Raw genomic sequence first — 18,445 nt, 5'->3', positions numbered from 1 at the left:
CAGCCTTGTTGTGTCCGCTACTTCCGCAAGCTTTCCCACTTTCCCACGAAATGCCACGTGAGGTAGGTCTCAACTTCACAACAATACTAACATGGGGAAATAGACACGATTGGCGTATCCCTTCAAAGGGCTATCCGATTGGCTGGGAGCTAAATATATGTGAACATTCATCCCTAATGAATGTGGGTAGCGCGAAGGCCTGACCACGGCATAGCGAGTTTGGGACGGGTGAGAGGAAAACCCTGTATAGGTACCCGTGCCCGTATTAGGTACCCGTATAGGTATACCGGTATACCCCATTTAGGGCCCCAACAAGCCAGGAAACACGCTATGACGGCCGCCATATGGGGCACCCAGAACGGCTGTTTTATACGGTCTCCACATTGATATAAGACACAAACAGTTGACTAGATATAAGACATAACACAGGGAGTGTGCTCCGGCCTTTCCATATTTATGTTTAGCCATACCTAGTATGGCTCAACATATTGTTATGTTGAGCCCTTAGGTATGGGCTCAACATATTGTTTTTGGCGACGCCTCAGGGGCGGAGCCGTTTGTATAGTGCTGGGATCAAATTTGAAAGAATTCTAAATATTCCACGCACGCATTCCCCAGGGAATTAGTTTTTGACAATACCTTGCGGGAACGGTATTTGCACTTACAGGGAGGAACTCAAATCTAATGAGTCGGGCAAAGGAAAGGCGGTAGTTTTTACACACTAGTTTAATATAGCATTTTGCCGATGTTTTGATCAGCTTTTACTTCTACAATATAAAATTATGGTTTGGCAGGGTTCGTTGCAATGTAGATCATGATGCAATAGTGTCACAGCTATTCATCCATATTTTTGTTTTAACTTGTAACAATAAAGGATTTTACGTTTCGACAAGTACATGATAAGGTTATTTCAGATGCCAACATATAAAGGGATAAAGGAAGGACATAGAGACAAGATCTCTCGAACATTGGGCATGTTGTGTATGAGAGTTTTTATCTATTTGTATTTCATTTGTTTTTGTTATGTGCGTTTGCGTCAAACTTGCTATTTCATTGTGTGTGTTTTTTATTCTTTTTTTTTCATTTTGCTTTCGCGATGATCCTGCATTCAATGTTTGTTTCTCCTGGGTGAATGTTATTGTCGCACACTTCAATTCTTCTGCGATGATTCGTTATGCAGTCTGAAGGTAGCCATGACGAAGTTCACCTGCGGGCAGTAAGAGAGAAAAGGGCATAAATAAATCAATGTCATTAACCTGTCACAATATGGTCTGTGTAGCTATGGTCTTCCCCTGCATGAACACGATTCAAGGATTTGTTGGTTTCACATCCATGTATATACAACGCATTTGAGCCGACATTGTTGACAGAATGCAAGATAGCGCAAGAGAGCGCAAATCGTATAGAAAGGTTTATATGTTTGTCATTTATTAAGGAAAGACCTTAAAAGGACACAACATATGGACTGCATATTACTCAGATTAACAAAGACGACAGAAACACTATTGTCTATGTTGGCTTACCGCTGTAAGACATCGATTCTTACGTTGTCCTATAGGCGATGGGCCTGGGTCCTCGCTGCACGTGTGGGGTTTACTGAAAATGGAAGAAAAATATACACCCGGGAACAGGCGTGGGCCGTTACTGGCCATCCATGGCCATAAATCAGGGCCTGACCTGAAGAAGGGGAAACAGATCGTTACTGGAATATCCAATCTCGACAGATAAGTCCTGTCGAATAGGAGCGAATATAAGGTAGGTAAGACCGGAAAATCCCGGCGGAACATGACGTGCGTCATGTAGATCAAACGTTAACCATAATTTCAATTTCCTCTTACACAGTGAAAAATGTAACAGATGCGGTAACTGGTACATCAGCAACTGAGCCAGAAAAACATGCCCAGTCATCATCAACACCATTTATCACTAGATCATACAATCCACTACTTGGAATTTGGACCACATGTGCAGTTGGCGAACTATTTACTGATTGAACTTGAGCCAACAAGAATAGAAAAACAACTACTATATAGTCGTTGTCAATTTGTACTTGTTGTAAGTCTTATTTTGTAACGGTGCCCATATAGTAGTTGTTTTTCTAACCTAATACACAACACCAATGCAACGCCCCTACGAACAAATAAATGCGTAATACAAAATACAACCTATCATAGACGAGTACAAGTACTCGTTCGGTGCCTTCCAAAAACTGAGCTAATAAACAATTGCCATACAATGAGTACAACGAAAGAAAACAAAACATATTCTACGAAATACTGATAAACACTGATTTTTAAAAAAAGTCATTATTATCACCTCGCGCATCATGTCGTCGAACAAGAAGAATAAACTCTGTCGACATTAGCATATTCATAACCACTGATAACATATAAAAATATCCGGGTCACGGTTCTACTTACTTACCTTGGTTGAAAAACTCTGTACAGCTCACGACCATCGGATACGTAAACAACATACCTTTAAATCCTGCGCACTTGAAATTCACAGACGCCCGGGGAACAGGGTCTCCTACGCCGTTCCTGGCCGTCCAGAGCCGCCCGTAAACAACCTTTCTAATCGTAATACTACATCGGACCCACAGAAAGTTCCTACAAACACCGAAAACTAGCCAAGTCCATTTAACTTAGTGGCACTGGCATAGTATAAAACAGAATGCAACAGACCAGGCCCTACTATTCTTGTGTGACCTAATTCTAAGGTTACCTTCGGTAAAAGACAAAGAAATGTCCACTATACGGCCCGTACACGGTACCCCACGGTCACAAGAACACACAACTGTTCCAGACGCCGTTAACATTCTGGGCGGAAATCACTGTAGTGTTGACATTGTCGAAAACCGTGATAAATGGTCAACTCTTTGATCATCATTCCACATGTAACGTGAGTGACAAATAGAGAAGCCCGTCACCACAATGAACAATTAAAAAATTATTCTAGGAAGACAAGAGTACAACAATGTACGATTATTCGTGGCAATTATCAAAGTAACAAAACGAATTCCTGAACTGTAACGTTAGCAGATTAAACACGTCCAAGATGTCAAAACAACGTCTGAGGTATTTAGCAAGCACAGACATAATTTAAAACAAGCCGAAAATGCATTCAAATTAACATTCAAATCAAAAGTCACCAACCATGAGAAAATTCAGACGTCTCGGCAGTAACACAGATGAAGATAGGTTTACGAGAACATCTACCCAAGGAGCTCTGGTTAAAGATAGACAAATGGACAATAACCTCAGGTATCCGCGGCCTACCGTGGTTTGGTCGGGCTCTCTTTGGGGCATAAGGGGCTTTAGGACGCCCCGCGGTAGTCTTTTGCACCCGGTAGGAGTTTACGCAGCAGCGTCAGTCAACCTGATATTTGATGAGAAAACTTGTCCCAGCACTTGTTGTGTACGAGCGGGCCGCTGGTGACCAAGTCGGTTATCATCGCCGCAATGGTTCCCCCTGTTCTGTCTGATAACGGCACTGGCGGGAGCTCCCCTGTATCTCTACGGTGCTGGAAGCGATGTCCGCGGCCGACCAGTGGAGGGAGGGTCGTGACCAGCACAGTCCGGCTGCGCACGCCGAAATGGGAGCGGCCGGTAGACTTCTAGCCTCGAGATCTCCACCGTGAATAAGAAGCTCTCCTCGCGGAGGCAGCGGCTTTTAAACCAGTCATACCGTCATACGTCAATCAACTATAGTAGACGGTGTTTCGAGGGAGGATCTTATTGTATCGCACGACTGATTGGTGAATACGTTATATCAACTGTAATATGTAGATGAGAAAATTTAGCTGTTTCAACGAAAAACCTTGTGGCCCACACACTCTGACCCGGCCCAGGGAAAGGTTAAGCTTGGCCGGTGACCTATTTTCGCCTTTGAGCTATGGTTGGGGGAAAATAGGTGTTCGTTCAGTCTCTCTTAGTTTATCAAGTGACCATAGTCTGTGAGTTTATTAAGTACATACCTTGCTGAAAGGGTCTACTCTACTCTACATGCCAATTTCTACTTGTATAAATATAAATTGTAGGGCATAAAACAATTCGAGGCTTAGACACTCAGCCCGTTAGGGGTCTTGCCAGTCTCGTCTTGCGATGACCATCTGTTGCGGGGGTGTTCTCAGTGCGCTAACATAATAAACATTAGTGCCTTGTGTATTTGTGCTTTAGCGGCAAAAACAGAAGGGTTCGCTCTCAAGTGTCAATATTCTGGATGAGACAATACTATAGGTACAAATGAACCCTGACTTGTTTTCTAAAGGGGGCTAGGATACAAAAAAACACGGGGAATATCAAACATTCTTGCACAAAGAAAACAAGAGCGCACGGCAAATGACAGAATCATGACACGGTCACTGCGGAAGCGTCTTAATCGCCATTCATAGACATAGGCACACAGTCAAGTCGTTAAAATCTTATCGGGTTTAGTATGGGTGATCTAAATGCTCAGGTAAAGAAAATGAAATCAAAACTTTGCTTTCTAATCCATATCTCAGTTGATTTTAGTGTAAATCATAAGCATGCGCACATTTTTAACATTCCTCCAAGTTATGTCTCGTCAATTTGTGTTATATCTAGAGTATTTTAAGAAATCACTCCCGTTTGATGGTATTAGATATGAATAAAAGTACATTTGCAATTATTTTACATGTATTTCGAAAATTATTCATTTTGCGTAAGTATGATTTTACAGAAAAATTCCATCAAATTCAAAATACACCACTTCAAGAATGAAATTTGTGTGAACTACAGTTGAGAGTTGAGACTATCACCCTCGTAGAGCGCTCGCTCCGACCATTGGGCGCTCCTGGAGCGCTCGCCGCAGCCTTTTAGATCCCACTTCAGGCGCTATTATGGCAATCACCGCGCTGGCCGCGCGCTCTCTTGGTGCTCTCACTGCGCTCATAATTGTATTGTTGGATAGCCGTTTCCGGCGCTCTCACTGTGACGACGGCTGTTTTGAACCGGTTCAAAACAGTCGCAGCGGGGATGGCGACCATGGCTATCTTTATGCGGTCCCTCCGCGTTCCCAGGTTGACGCCGGCGCTCTCTGTTTGAGCTCTGGCTAATTTGTGGTCGCAGAGAGAGCGCTAGTGGAATGGGGTTATTAAAGTTACAGCGCGCCCCGCATTGGCGGAAACTTACGCGCGATCAAAAATTATTTACTAGATGAAAGTTCATCGAAGAGAGATGAAAATATTTGTATGCCGAACTTACGGTGCCTTAATTAGAATGGAGCAATATGGAACGTTGAATTCAAAACAACATTTTCCTGGTTTTACCGACTGAGATCAATGGCAGAATCGTGCACGGACGATGTAAAATCAACTTTACAAGAGAAATCCCCAAACACAGCTACTCATATTTATCATTTGTCAAAACGCAACACTTTTCAGACAACCGACACTGATGCAATACGATGTCAAACTCATACATTTACGTCCGGAGTTGGGGGACCCGCCGTTGTAGCTGCCTTCATGTAGCCCGGGATGCTTTGTGACTAAAAATGCCACTCGAGCTCGCAAATACTAGAACCGTAAACGTCGTCATATTCTAAAAAAAACAGGCGTTGTTTGATTGAAATTTTAGTGCTAATTTACGAGTGAACATAAGGGTCGTCCAGCCTGCAAAAATTGTAGTGACAGAAGCGCTCAGGCTTTCATTGACATCGATAGATTTCTCGTAGCTAAGCCACTTCACTATACGTGAATCGTTAGGAATCAAAATGAGATTGATCGTTAAAAAGGTATGGTGGACAAGAAAATAAAGTTACAGTGGCTTGGAGACGCGTTTATATCACAGTGTGCCCAGATCAAACGTACCCCAGCCAGGGTTGCTTGTACAGCATTCTCTTTGAGTCTCGGCTTTGTTAGATAGAAAGAACCCTTACAGAGTTCTCAAGTTATAATTACGCCATAAGACAATTCCTTTCTGTTGTGCGTAGCAACGCCCCTACTGATGTTCTAGCATGATAACAATACCTTAGCTACTTGACGTACGCTAGTATTTATGTTCTGACCTGATTGAGATACCCCACTGTCTATTATGTATATACAAAACTACTGCATTACATATTTACCAAAAGAGAAAGATAGGGAAATAAACTGCACTGTCACTACTTTTAAGCCAAAATTCCTGCTTTTTATATCCATGAAAAAAGGAAATATTGTTCTATATATATGTGTGTGTGTGTGTGTGTGTGTGTGTTGGAAAGACGAAGTTCAAGGTCGATATTGTCCCCCTAGTATATGACCTTGGTAGTGCAGCAGAATTTCGTGTTTTTGTGTGTGTATCTTTTGACGTAGACGTGCTATGTCTTAATTTTTGGTGGCAGATTGCTTGTGAACTGCATGGGAGTTTTTGTCAAAATAACTGAACAAAGGAACAACGGATTTCCATGATATTTAGTATGCAATTAGCTTAGAGAGAGATGAACATAATGAAGTACCATTTATGCAAATTCGGATCTTATTTGAATAATTAATGGAAAAATCTATACTTGATATGTTTTCCAATATAGTACTCAACTACATGTAACATGTGTTATTTATATCAGGTGGAATCAGATATCAATTATGCAAATAGATTTGCATAATTAATGCAAAAGTGCCATAATTCTTCTGAGTGGTGAATGATTTGACTGTCAACCTTGTTACCTTCGTAATTTAATCAAAAGTGTACATGTACATGACCAAGCATATCATGCAAATGTCAAGTCATATCTCACGGAGTAATTTAAAATCGTCTTTTCTCAACAAATCAAAAAACCGTTATGAACAAGAAAAATATCTTGATATAAATAATGTTGAAATTCGTAAAGCGATAACTCAGTTAAGAATCAGTAGTCATAAGTTAAAAATAGAGACGGGCAGATATTACAATATAGCCCCTGACCAAAGGTTTTGCCCATATTGTCCAATGGAAATTGAACATGTATTTCACTTTGTCAAGGAATGCTCTAGATATGATGTTTTACGTAATAAGTTATTCACATTTCTCAAAACAAGTGCTTTCACATTAGGAAAAATACCGAAACTAATGATTAAACCAACTCGATCATAACTGGTACGCTATATCAAAATGTATGCTAGCCCTTATTGTATTGTATTAGAAATTAGGATGCTATATCAAAATGTATGCTAGCCCTTATTGTATTGTATTATTAATTAGGATGTTTAGTTTTATTCTATACTTCTACTTTGTATTATGTTTACGAATTCTTGCCATAATTTGTACCATGTACAATTGTCGTGCAATAAAGTTCTTCTATCTCACGGAGATATGAGGTCTCCGAACTCGTGTGATAAGCTGTTGTACAGCTGTACCCTGCATGTCGCACATCAAAGACAGTACAGAAAATTTAATACGGTGATGATAACTTATACTTACAGATAAAACGTAAATAATCCTATGACCGCAAGCAAATTTCGTCTACATGGCTTTTTAACACTGCCTATACCAGCAGTCCAGCCATCTCCTAGCTTGGCTTATATATTGATGATGTATGTTTACTCCTTTCATACTAATCCTCACGTCGCCTGTGGGTTTTTTTTAAACCACTCTTGTTGTACAAAGTCATGTTCTTCTTCTTCTTCTCCTGACCAATCTTCAAATGGATTCAACTCCGCCATTTTTTAACCAACCGACCTGAAATTAGGCATGGAGGTAATTAAAGATGGCAAATACCCCCAGACCTCTTTTTAATTGTTTCGAAACAGGCCTTAAAATCATTTTTATGGAGGTTTTTGGGGGCATTTTTAGGCAATTTTTATATTTTTGGCTCCCCTGCCCTGGTATTACAAGCAAATGACCTGAAATTTGGTACATGGGTGAATTTTGAGCAGATATTTTTTGACTGGTCTAGTTTACATGGAGATGGCACGGAATATCCCATTCTTGCAAGGGGAGGATTCTTTAATTATTTATTTCAATTTTGAGCTGGAGTGATTATGAAAAAGTCCATTTGTTAGCAGAAGTGTATTTGTATAAGTGGATATGGTTTTGGACTGGTCCATATTATGTTGAGGTGCTACTGGAAGACTTCATTCCTGTATGGAGAGACTAATTGTTTTTAAACTCAATTTTGGACTGGGGTGATCCATATTTTAGTGGAAGTATTTTAGAATGGTCCATTGTAATCTGGGACAGTCCATTTTTCGCATGGCGAGTATGGCTAAATATGCTGTATTTGCTCGCAAATGTTGCCTTTGTAGTTGTTTTTAACTCCTCAAGTAACTAATGGTTCCTTTCTATATTTGCTTGGCAGACGCCTTACTGATTATCTCCATGAAAAAAGGCTTTTTCATGGATATACTGTTTTGCTTGCGTTTGGTGTTTGTGTGTATGTATGTGTCACCGGATGCTTAAAGTCACCATAACTGTAGAACCTGTACATGGATTGTGATGATTTTTGGTATGTGGGTGGGTGTTAAGTGGAGGTAGGTCAAGGTCGATTTTGGGCCCCCTGGCATGTGTGATTGGAACTGCAATGGCGTATTTGTAAAAATCTTCAATGTAGAAGAACTGAAGAGAGGATCGACAGATCGTCATGTTATTTGGTACAAAGATAGGTTAGACCAAGATGTACACACTTAAGTGCAAACTATGCAAATGAGACCGAATTTGCATTAGTAAGGAGGTAAATCGTTTGCATGGGTGTCGTCGGATGCTTAAAGTCAGCATAACTGTAGAACGTGTTGATGGATTGTAATGATATTTGGTATGTGGGTATGCGCTGGGAGGAGAATGATCAAGGTCGATTTTGGGCCCCCTGGTTAGTGTCCCTGGAACTACAATGGCCTATTTGTAAAAATGTTCTAAAGGGGTATAACTGAAGAAAGGAACAACAGATTTTCATGTTATTTGGTACGCAGGTAGGTTGGACAGAGATGTACACACTGAAGTGCAAATCATGCAAAGTTAGAGTGTTTGCGCGTGTGTGCGCGTGTGTGTATGTTTGTGTCACCGTGTGTGTATGTATGTGTCACCGGATGCGTAAAATCAGCATAACTATAGAACGTGTAGATGGATTGTAATGATATTTGGTTTGTGGGTAGGTGCTGAGAGGAGAAACGTCATGGTCGATTTTGGGCCCCCTGGTATGTGCCATTGGAACTGCAATGGCGTATTTGTAAAAATATTCAAAGGAGAATAACTGAAGAAAGGAGCGACAGATTTTCATGATATTTGGTACGCAGGTGGGTCGGACTGAATTTGCATAAATAATGAGAAATATCTACTCTATTGTGGGCTTTGAGGTCGCACCATCTGTTCGTCTCTTATCTAGGTCAACTATTCCCAACAGGTCCCAACAGCTGGTGGTCAAACCACAAATGGGAACACTACCAAACCTGTATGTGGATACCCTTTGGCACATAAAATAAAACAACCAGCGGCAAAAACAAACAACTAGGGCAAATAAAACACATCATATATAAAAACAAATTTCATTGAGATTTTGGGTCTTCGGACTCTTGTTTCTAAGTGCTTTTTGAACAAATATTATGGCAGAACTAAGAGTGCTACGTTGGTACTTTCTTTACAGTGAAGAAAGATCAACCCATCCAGACACCTTCGCCATGGCAATAATCTTTAATTTGCCACACTTATTTCTGTTAACTAAAGAAATGGGAGAATGTTTAGATGGCAAAGTTATCAGTGAACACCGACAGTGCAGTTCTAGATCATAGGAAGGGGTTTAAACTTCTTTCTTAATGCCCAGTCGTTCCAATTTGTTTTTTTCCATATCTGGAAAGCAACAAATAGAATAGACCCCTTATAGTAGGATTGGTCTGGACCAATCGTAGGGAATTACTCTGGAGGAAGCAACCTCTGACCTCCGCTCGTGCCGCCTCTATTCTGCGGCATCCGCCGTGCCGAACGGCGCGGCTGGGCTCGCCTCCCGCTTGATGTTCCGGTCGGAAACTTTTCCCCTCTCGAGCTTCCATTAAGCATTTCAACTTACCGTGCGGCGTCCCCCAGCTATCGAGGCACATGAATCTGCCAGGAAACTTGCGGGATGCCGTCCTCGCTGGGCCCGACGCGGACTCAGACAGGGCCGCGGCGTGCTAGACTGCCGTAGTGTGCAATGGACTCCCAGTAACGCTGCCCACATGGATTCGCAGTCCTAATAAGTTAGAGCTCCACCCGACGACTGATTCCGGCTGTCTCTACACTGTCATGTAATCCTTGGCGGCGTCCTGAGTTTTCTTCACCTGAGCCGGGGACTGCACACCCGTTCCTGCCTGATCCTGAGTTTGTGCTACAAAAATTTATATAACGTCCACACAGAGAGTCTACCTACAGCGATCGGAACGACACCCCCCTCCCCACCCCACTTCACTTCTCGCGAGACAACCGCGGGACTTTGGCGGCCATCTTTCTTCTCGCGACGAGCTTCCACGAGCGGTCCTTCCTCATCGCACGCCTTTCCCTCTTTTCACCCGTACCTACACGGACTACAAAAATGCGGTGGGCATCTACAGCAGCGGACTCAAGACTCCCAGGACCCCCACTCCACGTCGATGCGACTTACATGTAACGTTCCGGGCCGACCTGGAGTTCGCGGCAGTGCCCTGCAGCGAGATCGTCTCCAGCCTGGGATCACGCTCCGCAATTTTTGACTCACTTCATTAGAGTAGAGTAGACTAGATTAGAATAGATTAGATTAGTTTTGCACAGAAAGATTGACAGTGCAACAAAACCAGCTCCAGCTGCGTACCGAAGACTCCCAGCGCCCGCCCATGGCCTACTTCACAGTACTAAGTTAGAGTTCTCCACGCCGACGCACCTTTTCCGGCCTGACTCTACGCTGTTCGACAGTGCCCGGTGACGTTCTGCAGTGCATCCTTCACCAGCCCTGGACTGTTTTGTTTGAACTCGATTATCTAGCTACTCTTTAACTTAGTTTTACCATACCACTACGACTTACTACATTTTCTGCTACGCGTTTTTGGGCCCTCATTACTTTCGGCTTGGCCGTTGATGTCTTGTACAACCGATAAGCCTCTACTATGGAGCAGTTTCATACAGATTAAAGACATCACATGCCCCAAACCGCGTAGCTCTCTCCTTGTATTGTCTATGTGTACGTAAGTGTAATTATAGTAGGATTGGTCTGGACCAATCGTAGGGAATTACTCTGGAGGAAGCGACCTCTGACCTCCGCTCGTGCCGCCTCTATTCTGCGGCATCTGCCGTGCCGAACGGCGCGGCTGGGCTCGCCTCCCGCTCGATGTTACCACCATCCCACCCTTGCTGCAATTTCACTTCTTTCAAGAATGTATTATAATAGAATTGTGTAACTTCACCAACACTGTACGTAATACACTACCGTTTGTAATTGCCAAGACCACGTTCTTTGGCCGTTGATGTCTTGCACAACCGATAAGCCTCTACTATGGAGCAGTTTCACACAGATTAAAGACATCACATGCCCCAAACCGCGTAGCTCTCTCCTTGTATTGTCTATGTGTACGTAAGTGTAATTTCCAAATACCGCGGCTATTTTGAATCCAGGCCGAGCGCACGTGGTTCGAGCGCGGGAAGAGTAAACACCCGGTAAGACCAAGCCAGCGGTAAGGCGTCCCCAATAGAAACCAGCGTTGAGTCATCTTCGGCGGCGAGATGTTCTCCTCCTCGGTGAAATCCATCGATATATTTGAATGGCACAAGTTGATGATATTGTTGTGGACACTTGGACTCGATATCGGCCAGTAAAATTGTGAATTTCTGCTACTTTTCCACAGTTCCTGCCGGGATGTTGAACGCGCGCTACAGTGATAGAATGCTTATATGTTTACACCGCGTGCTTGTAGTTTCCCTAGTAATGTTAGCTTAAGTCGAGAAAAATCCCACAAAACATACACTTTTCGGGCTGGGATCCTTGTAGCTACGTTTAGGTATGACTCTTGAGCCTTTTGGTTGTCGTGACAATGCCAACATCATCTTGAAATTACGTTAGTTTGAGGGAGGGTCGTGTTTTCTGTGCAGCGTTACATCGACTTCGCTCAGCAATATCTGACATTTCCGCTGAATGCAATCCCACCAAAAAGACATTAAATATAGGCTTGAGTTCAGTGTCCTTTTGGGTACACATTTGGCAGCATTCCGGCAGCTTTTAGAAGATCTTTTCGAATTCCAAGAATTTAGTCTTGAGGACCCCAGGTACGTGAGTGAAGGTGTGTTTTCCACTGTATCTGACGTTTCTTTAAATCATTTTGCGCGGCAATATTTCAGATATCTGTTGACCGGATGGAACCCAAAAAACGTTAAATAATATTGACTTGATGACTGAAGGACCTCAGGCCGATATTTTTCCTTTCTTTGTGGGGTTTCATCCTGTGGAAATCTAAAATATTTCCGCGAAAAGTGATGTAATAAAACGCTACAAAGAAAACACGCCCCCTGCTTCACTCATGAACTTCATCAAACTAATCTTGGCACTAAAATATCGTCAAAGTCAAAGGAGCCACCGACGTTCCGTAAAATTTCTATACTAGCAAAGCCCTCAAGTCTATATTTTCACGTTTCTTTAATATCATTCGACGGAAATTAAGATATTACGGCGCAAAGTGAAAACACTCCATCTTCACTCACGTACTTTAGGTTTTGATATTTCAGAAAACTCGTCAAAAGAAGCCGTTGAAATTCTGCTAAATTCCTAACAAGAATTAGACTCTACCAGTCTCCACGGGTTGCTGGGAAAATAGTTACTGTAGCAATTGGCCAAATAGAGTCAAATGTATGAAGGGGGTCCAATATTGCAACCCTCCATGGCCAAAGTCCCCCGACAAATGTTCTCACCGTAGCCGGCGCGGTTAGTCTGGTAGAGACTAAACAAAAAGGACCTTAAGCTCAAGCCTACACGTCTTTTTTTGTGGGATTGCATTCAGCGGAAATGTCAAATATCGCCATGCGGGCGATGTAACAAGAAAGAAAAGAAAAGTTAGACAGACACGACCTCCTCTCAACGCGCGTTTTCCCAGGCGAAGTTGGCATCGACCAAAATTACGGTCACAACCGGTGAAATTCTGTATATTTCTATCTAAGTAGCTATAAGGATCCCAGCTTGAAAAGTGTGTGTTTTGTGGGATTTTTCTAGATTTTATGTAACCTTATTAGGGAAACTACAAGCACGCGGTGTAAACATATTAGCATTCTATCACTGTAGCGCGCGTTCAACATCCCGGCAGGAACTGTGGAAAAGTAGCAGAAATTCACCATTTTACTGGCCGATATCGAGTCCAAGTGTCCACAACAATATCATCAACTTGTGCCATGCAAATATATCGATGGATTTCACCGAGGAGGAGACTATCTGGCCGCCGAAGATGACTCAACGCTGGTTTCTATTGGGGACGCCTTACCGCTGGCTTGGTCTTACCGGGTGTTTACTTTTCCGGCGCTCGAACCACGTGCGCTCGCCCTGGATTCAAAATAGCCGCGGTATTTGGAAAGGGGTCTATTGGTGCGACCTAATAAAGTTTAAAAGTTTGCTAAGAAACAGTGCTTTGTTGTTTCAGGGTCTCCCAGGTCCTTCATCAGCCTAGAGGAAGACAACAGTTCTACAAGTAGCAGTCCACAGCATGAGACATTGAAACATGCCTGCAAACAAGAACAACAACTAGGAGGGGCTGCACAGATTGTTGAGATGTCAGCCAGTGCATCCAAAACCTACAGGTTTGTCACTGTATGGATTGTAAAATCATGTACATGTATATTGCTGATTTTCATTGTACTTAGTCCCCGTATGAGAACAAAAAAACAACTAATTCGTATAACGTTACCTTCAAACCACTGAAATTAAACAAAATGTGAAGTTAAACATGAAACATTTCATGGACCTGTCTGACGTGACCTTCACATCAAAGTCTGCCTTTGTATCAGATTCAATGGCTTATAATCTATCCTTGCCTCCATCTATCAAGTCTTGATTATTTTTTCATCATGATTGTAACCTTTTTACATTGTTGACCCTCATAGGTACATTAAAATCTCCTAGACTGATCATGAAACACCCATTCTTTAAGTCAACGTGCCCAAATGTGGTTAGAAAGTAACAAAAAATGAAGTTTTTGTAAATACTTTCCAAATGGTACCATGTTATTGCCTACACTGTTAACTATATCAGACAACTTTTGCAAGGTGCCAGCTCTTTCAGTTTCTGAAATATCGAACATTTAGCTGACACACAGATAACATGTGCATTGTTTATTGAAGCAAACCATTTCATTGTTTTTGTATTACCCAACAGCCATGATCGTTTTTTAGAGATATATAATCAAGCATTTGCAAGCAGGTAGTGGTTGATTCTGAGAAAAACTAGCTGCACAGTATTGCCTTTTCTAGATCTGTTGTAAAGACAAATTGTACGATACTTCATAAATCTGTATTTGACAGGAAGTGATAAGAAGTATGGAATGCACTTGTGAAAACAGCTAGACACTGCCAAAAATGTTTTTTCTTATTTTTCTTGTTTTTCCTTCTACAAAGAAAATGTTTCTGTCAGCAAGAATATTATTCTGTATACAAGAATCCCTGTATTAAGCACAAACAAGAATCCCTGTTTTAAGCACAAACAAGAATTGTATTTAAGAAATTTTTTCTTAAGTTGAATTAAACCAAGAAAGTTCAAGGAAATAATTCTAGTAGAATGAAATTTTCAAGAAAAAATAACTTATGGGAATTAGAATCTGTAAGAATACAAATTTGATGAAACAAAAACAAATCTTATATTAAGCCAGAGAAATTTTTCTTATTTTTCTAGAAAATTCTTATTGGAGAAGAGCATGCTAGAAATATTTTCTTGGTTTAAGTTAACATAAGAAAAAAAATTCTTTGTGTAAGAATTGACATGGACAAGACTTGCCAGAAGGTTTCTTGAATTTTCTTGTTTTTCCTTTGTATAAGAAAATCTTTCTCAACATAAGAAAACAAGAAAATAAGAAAAAAATCAGAAAAAAAGATTTTTGGTAGTGTATATCTACAAGTCTTAGGCCACACCAATTTAATTTCTTGGTTAACAATTTTTTTTTTAAAACAGAAACAGAAGGCTAGGGGTGAAAACTTGCACCTGACCCTGTTCACACAGACTTTCCTCTGAGATTCTGTTTTCATGTTGATTTTGGAATTTAGCAGTTTTTCAAAAAATCCATTAACCAAGAAATTAAATTGGTGTGGCCTTAGTATGGTCTGGACAAACGCTGGTATATAATTATGGTAATGTAAGTACCAGTAACAATCTTTTCACATTTAGTAACAACTTCTTTAGCTCTACCAAAAAAAATGTTCTGCTGGTCTCCCTACGTTGGTAGCATGTATACCAAGTGCCAGTGATGGTAGGAATGCTACCTGTGTCTGAATTTGATCCTAATGCCACACCAATCTAATTTGGTGGTTCTTGGATTTTTTCAGGAAAAATATGAAGCGACAGGGCGAAAAAAATAAAATTAAAAATTTGCTCCACTGAATCAATTCTGAAGAGCCGGGGCCTTGTGTAAAAGAAAGACACAAAATGAATACACACGTCTGGTCTAGGGGTGGACACCGGTTCACTGGATCTCATTCAGACCTGTACAACATTCAAGAACAAAGTTCAAAATACCTGAAAGTCCAAAATCGAGTCGAAAAAAACTGAACGAAGTACAAACTTATAATGTTAGACCTTTCTGTTTAGACATCGTATTACTAGTAACATTACATGTTAGGTCCTCTGCCAAAAAAAGGTTAAAAAAACAACCCTAAATCAAGCCTTAATTCACATTTGTCTCTTTCTATAACTGTTGGTTCAGTTTTCTAGGCATGAACATGAGTACCTGAATAAAACTGGAATTGTACCTGATTAAGCCAAACCGACATTTACCCCTAGTCATTGCAAGATTTCAGGTGCATAACGTTATACCAATACTGATGAGATTTTTCACTTAACGTTAGGCCTAAGTCACAATAATTTAAACATTTTTTGAACAGGAAGAAATTGTTTAAAGCTAACGTTGAATATAATAAAGGATTTAACCTCCTGAAATATAATGCACAAATTGCGGTATCTATTATCTAATGGAAAAAAGTAAACTAGAGAATCAATTCAACTTTAATAACCCATCTTTAATGTGCTATCATACATATCATGAGGGCACAGTATTTCAACAGAAAATATAATATTATGTTTTTATTATTATGTCATGGTAGAAAATATTTTGACCAGAAATATGAATGGTTTTGCCCTGAAACGTTTCTGTTCATCAAGTTAACACGTGCAGAAAAAGTATACGGCAATGCAAGTTTTATTCTGATAATGGTCCAACTGACTTTTATTCAGCACTGTCCTATCTTCATAGAACCCACCTGCCTACTGTTATCATTCATGCCAGGTTCATTTGTACAAGATCCAAGAGTAGAGCTGACTTAAGCCTCTTCTAGTGCTGACTTAAGTTTTTTTTTAAGGTGTACTTCCACTGCATCGTCTTGAACAAAATTGTGTCCCAAATTTCTGGCTCCCCCAAAAGATCCTTACGATCAAATGTTACCAAACTGTGTTGTCTCTCTTCACTGCCATTATGAACACTGCAGTTTGTGGTCTCTTACCTACGACGTTATGGCAAAAATCTTCAACTTCTTCCAGGCTACTTTTGTACTTTCGACAGCTGCCGACCCTCTATATCATCTATATCATGTGACTATTTCCAGCTTGTAGCTATCTACAAAGAGAGCCCTGTATCAATTCATACTGGTATTGCAGGATATTTTTGGTGTATATACTTTATTGATTTTCGATTTTCTTTTTTTTTTTAATTTTCGATTTTTCAGAAGCGGCGATTCCAAGAACCAAGTAATAAAATTAATGCGGCTTAAAAGAAATAAAAATGATGTGGCCTAAAGCCTCTTCAAACTGGACTATGTGACAGAGGACTCCTTTTTTTTAATGTTGGCCTGCTAAATTCTGCCTATGCACAGATACAAACGTGATAATATGCATAATTTCGGTAGATATGATCAAAGTTTGGACGTGGAAACGCAACCTGCCTCGGAACTACTTTTGTGCTATTAGTTCAGCAGCAGCGAATTAGAGATGCGTAAAGCGATTACATATTTGCATACTACACCGCCAGCAGTGGAGAGCCTTCAGTGAAAGCTATGCTGCCCCGACGGCTGACTAAGCTATGGGAGAGAGTGAGTGAGTGAGTGATTATGTAATGTCGGGGCAGCCAAAAACATGTCGCGCCGGTTTTCTAGTTTTCGGTTGGATGTTACGCTGTATTTCACGGAGAAATACCGGGTCTCGAACTTATATGATCTTCTTTAGGTCTTACACAAAAATTATGAGAAGGTAGGCCGCCCAAATATATATAAAATAGGAGACGATTTTCGTCAGTAGCTTGGTCCTTCTGACGGTTGTCTGCCAGGCTGATCGGCATGCTATACACTTTGCATTGCCGTGAACATTTATTGTCTTGTTCTTTGGATAATTTTTATATCAACTACTATATGTTGCCTGTATTGGAAGAGTATTCTGATCACAGCATTCTTACCCAGTGATGAACATTTGCAATTTTCCTCCAAGTCTGATGATTTGCAAATCTGTACCTCACAGCCGGCGCTAATTATAACCGTACAGGGTATCCATTAACATGTATATACAGGATGAAACATGAAAACTTCCTGCTAGAATACTGCAACTAGTTATTAGTACTACACAATCACTTAATAAAGGACTTAAATGTATTTTAATCTTTTAAACAATTATTTGTGGTAGGAACTGCCTTAAAGACATGTACTTGTCGGGACATTCAACTGTTGCACCGGCCCGAAGAACGGGTGCGTACTTTATTGGTTTTTTTTTTTTTTTTTCAATTTACCTTTCAAGGCCACAAATTTGCCTGTAACTTTTCCTGAATCGGGGGTGCGTACTTAAATCAAGAAAATATGGTACAGACGAAGCCACTTAATTGCAGCCCGCATATCTGCACTGTGCATTGTCACCAATGCCGGATAACTGCACCAAAATTTTTCAAAAACCCTCGACAAGTTGACTAAAAAGGTGCGCTAAAAATCGGCAAACGCTGTACAAATGAGCCGATACCTGCCGGTGTAAAGGCGCAATACAGCCAATATGTTTAAAACTGTTTTGAGTAACAAAAAAAGGCGGTCTCCCTTGACAGTCACGTTGATAGGAATCATATGGAAGGTCCCGGGTGGGTCACGGGGCGTGTCGGAACCATTAAGAGTCGCACGCCTACCAAAAGCGGCATTACGCTTTGGCAGACAGCATGCTGTACTCAATAAAGATTGGTCTCTACCTGTACACTGTCTTTTTACTGTGAATGGATCTAAGTTCGCGGGGATTTGATATCGCGTTTAGGATGACATAGGGTGTTTTCGGTGGTTTGAGGTTCGCGGCAGCGCTATATTCACATACTGCTGCAATAATAACAGACCGG

At 41.1% G+C, this 18,445-nt stretch overlaps 1 protein-coding gene across 10 annotated transcripts in view; it reads left to right on the top strand.

Annotated features, from left to right (window-relative positions):
- LOC136424387 (oxysterol-binding protein-related protein 1-like) overlaps positions 1-18,445 on the top strand; it is a 207,010-nt gene that overhangs the window by 118,491 nt on the left and 70,074 nt on the right. For all 10 annotated transcript variants that reach the window (XM_066412975.1, XM_066412973.1, XM_066412974.1 and 7 more), the window contains one exon: positions 13,532-13,688. In XM_066412975.1, the coding sequence (XP_066269072.1) occupies positions 13,532-13,688 (157 nt within the window). The remainder of the gene's footprint in view (positions 1-13,531; positions 13,689-18,445) is intronic.

Source organism: Branchiostoma lanceolatum, chromosome 18, assembly GCF_035083965.1.
Source record: "Branchiostoma lanceolatum isolate klBraLanc5 chromosome 18, klBraLanc5.hap2, whole genome shotgun sequence".
NCBI lineage: Eukaryota > Metazoa > Chordata > Leptocardii > Amphioxiformes > Branchiostomatidae > Branchiostoma > Branchiostoma lanceolatum.
The sequence above is the reverse complement of the archived record's forward strand: the minus strand, read 5'-3'. Positions and strand labels throughout refer to the sequence as shown.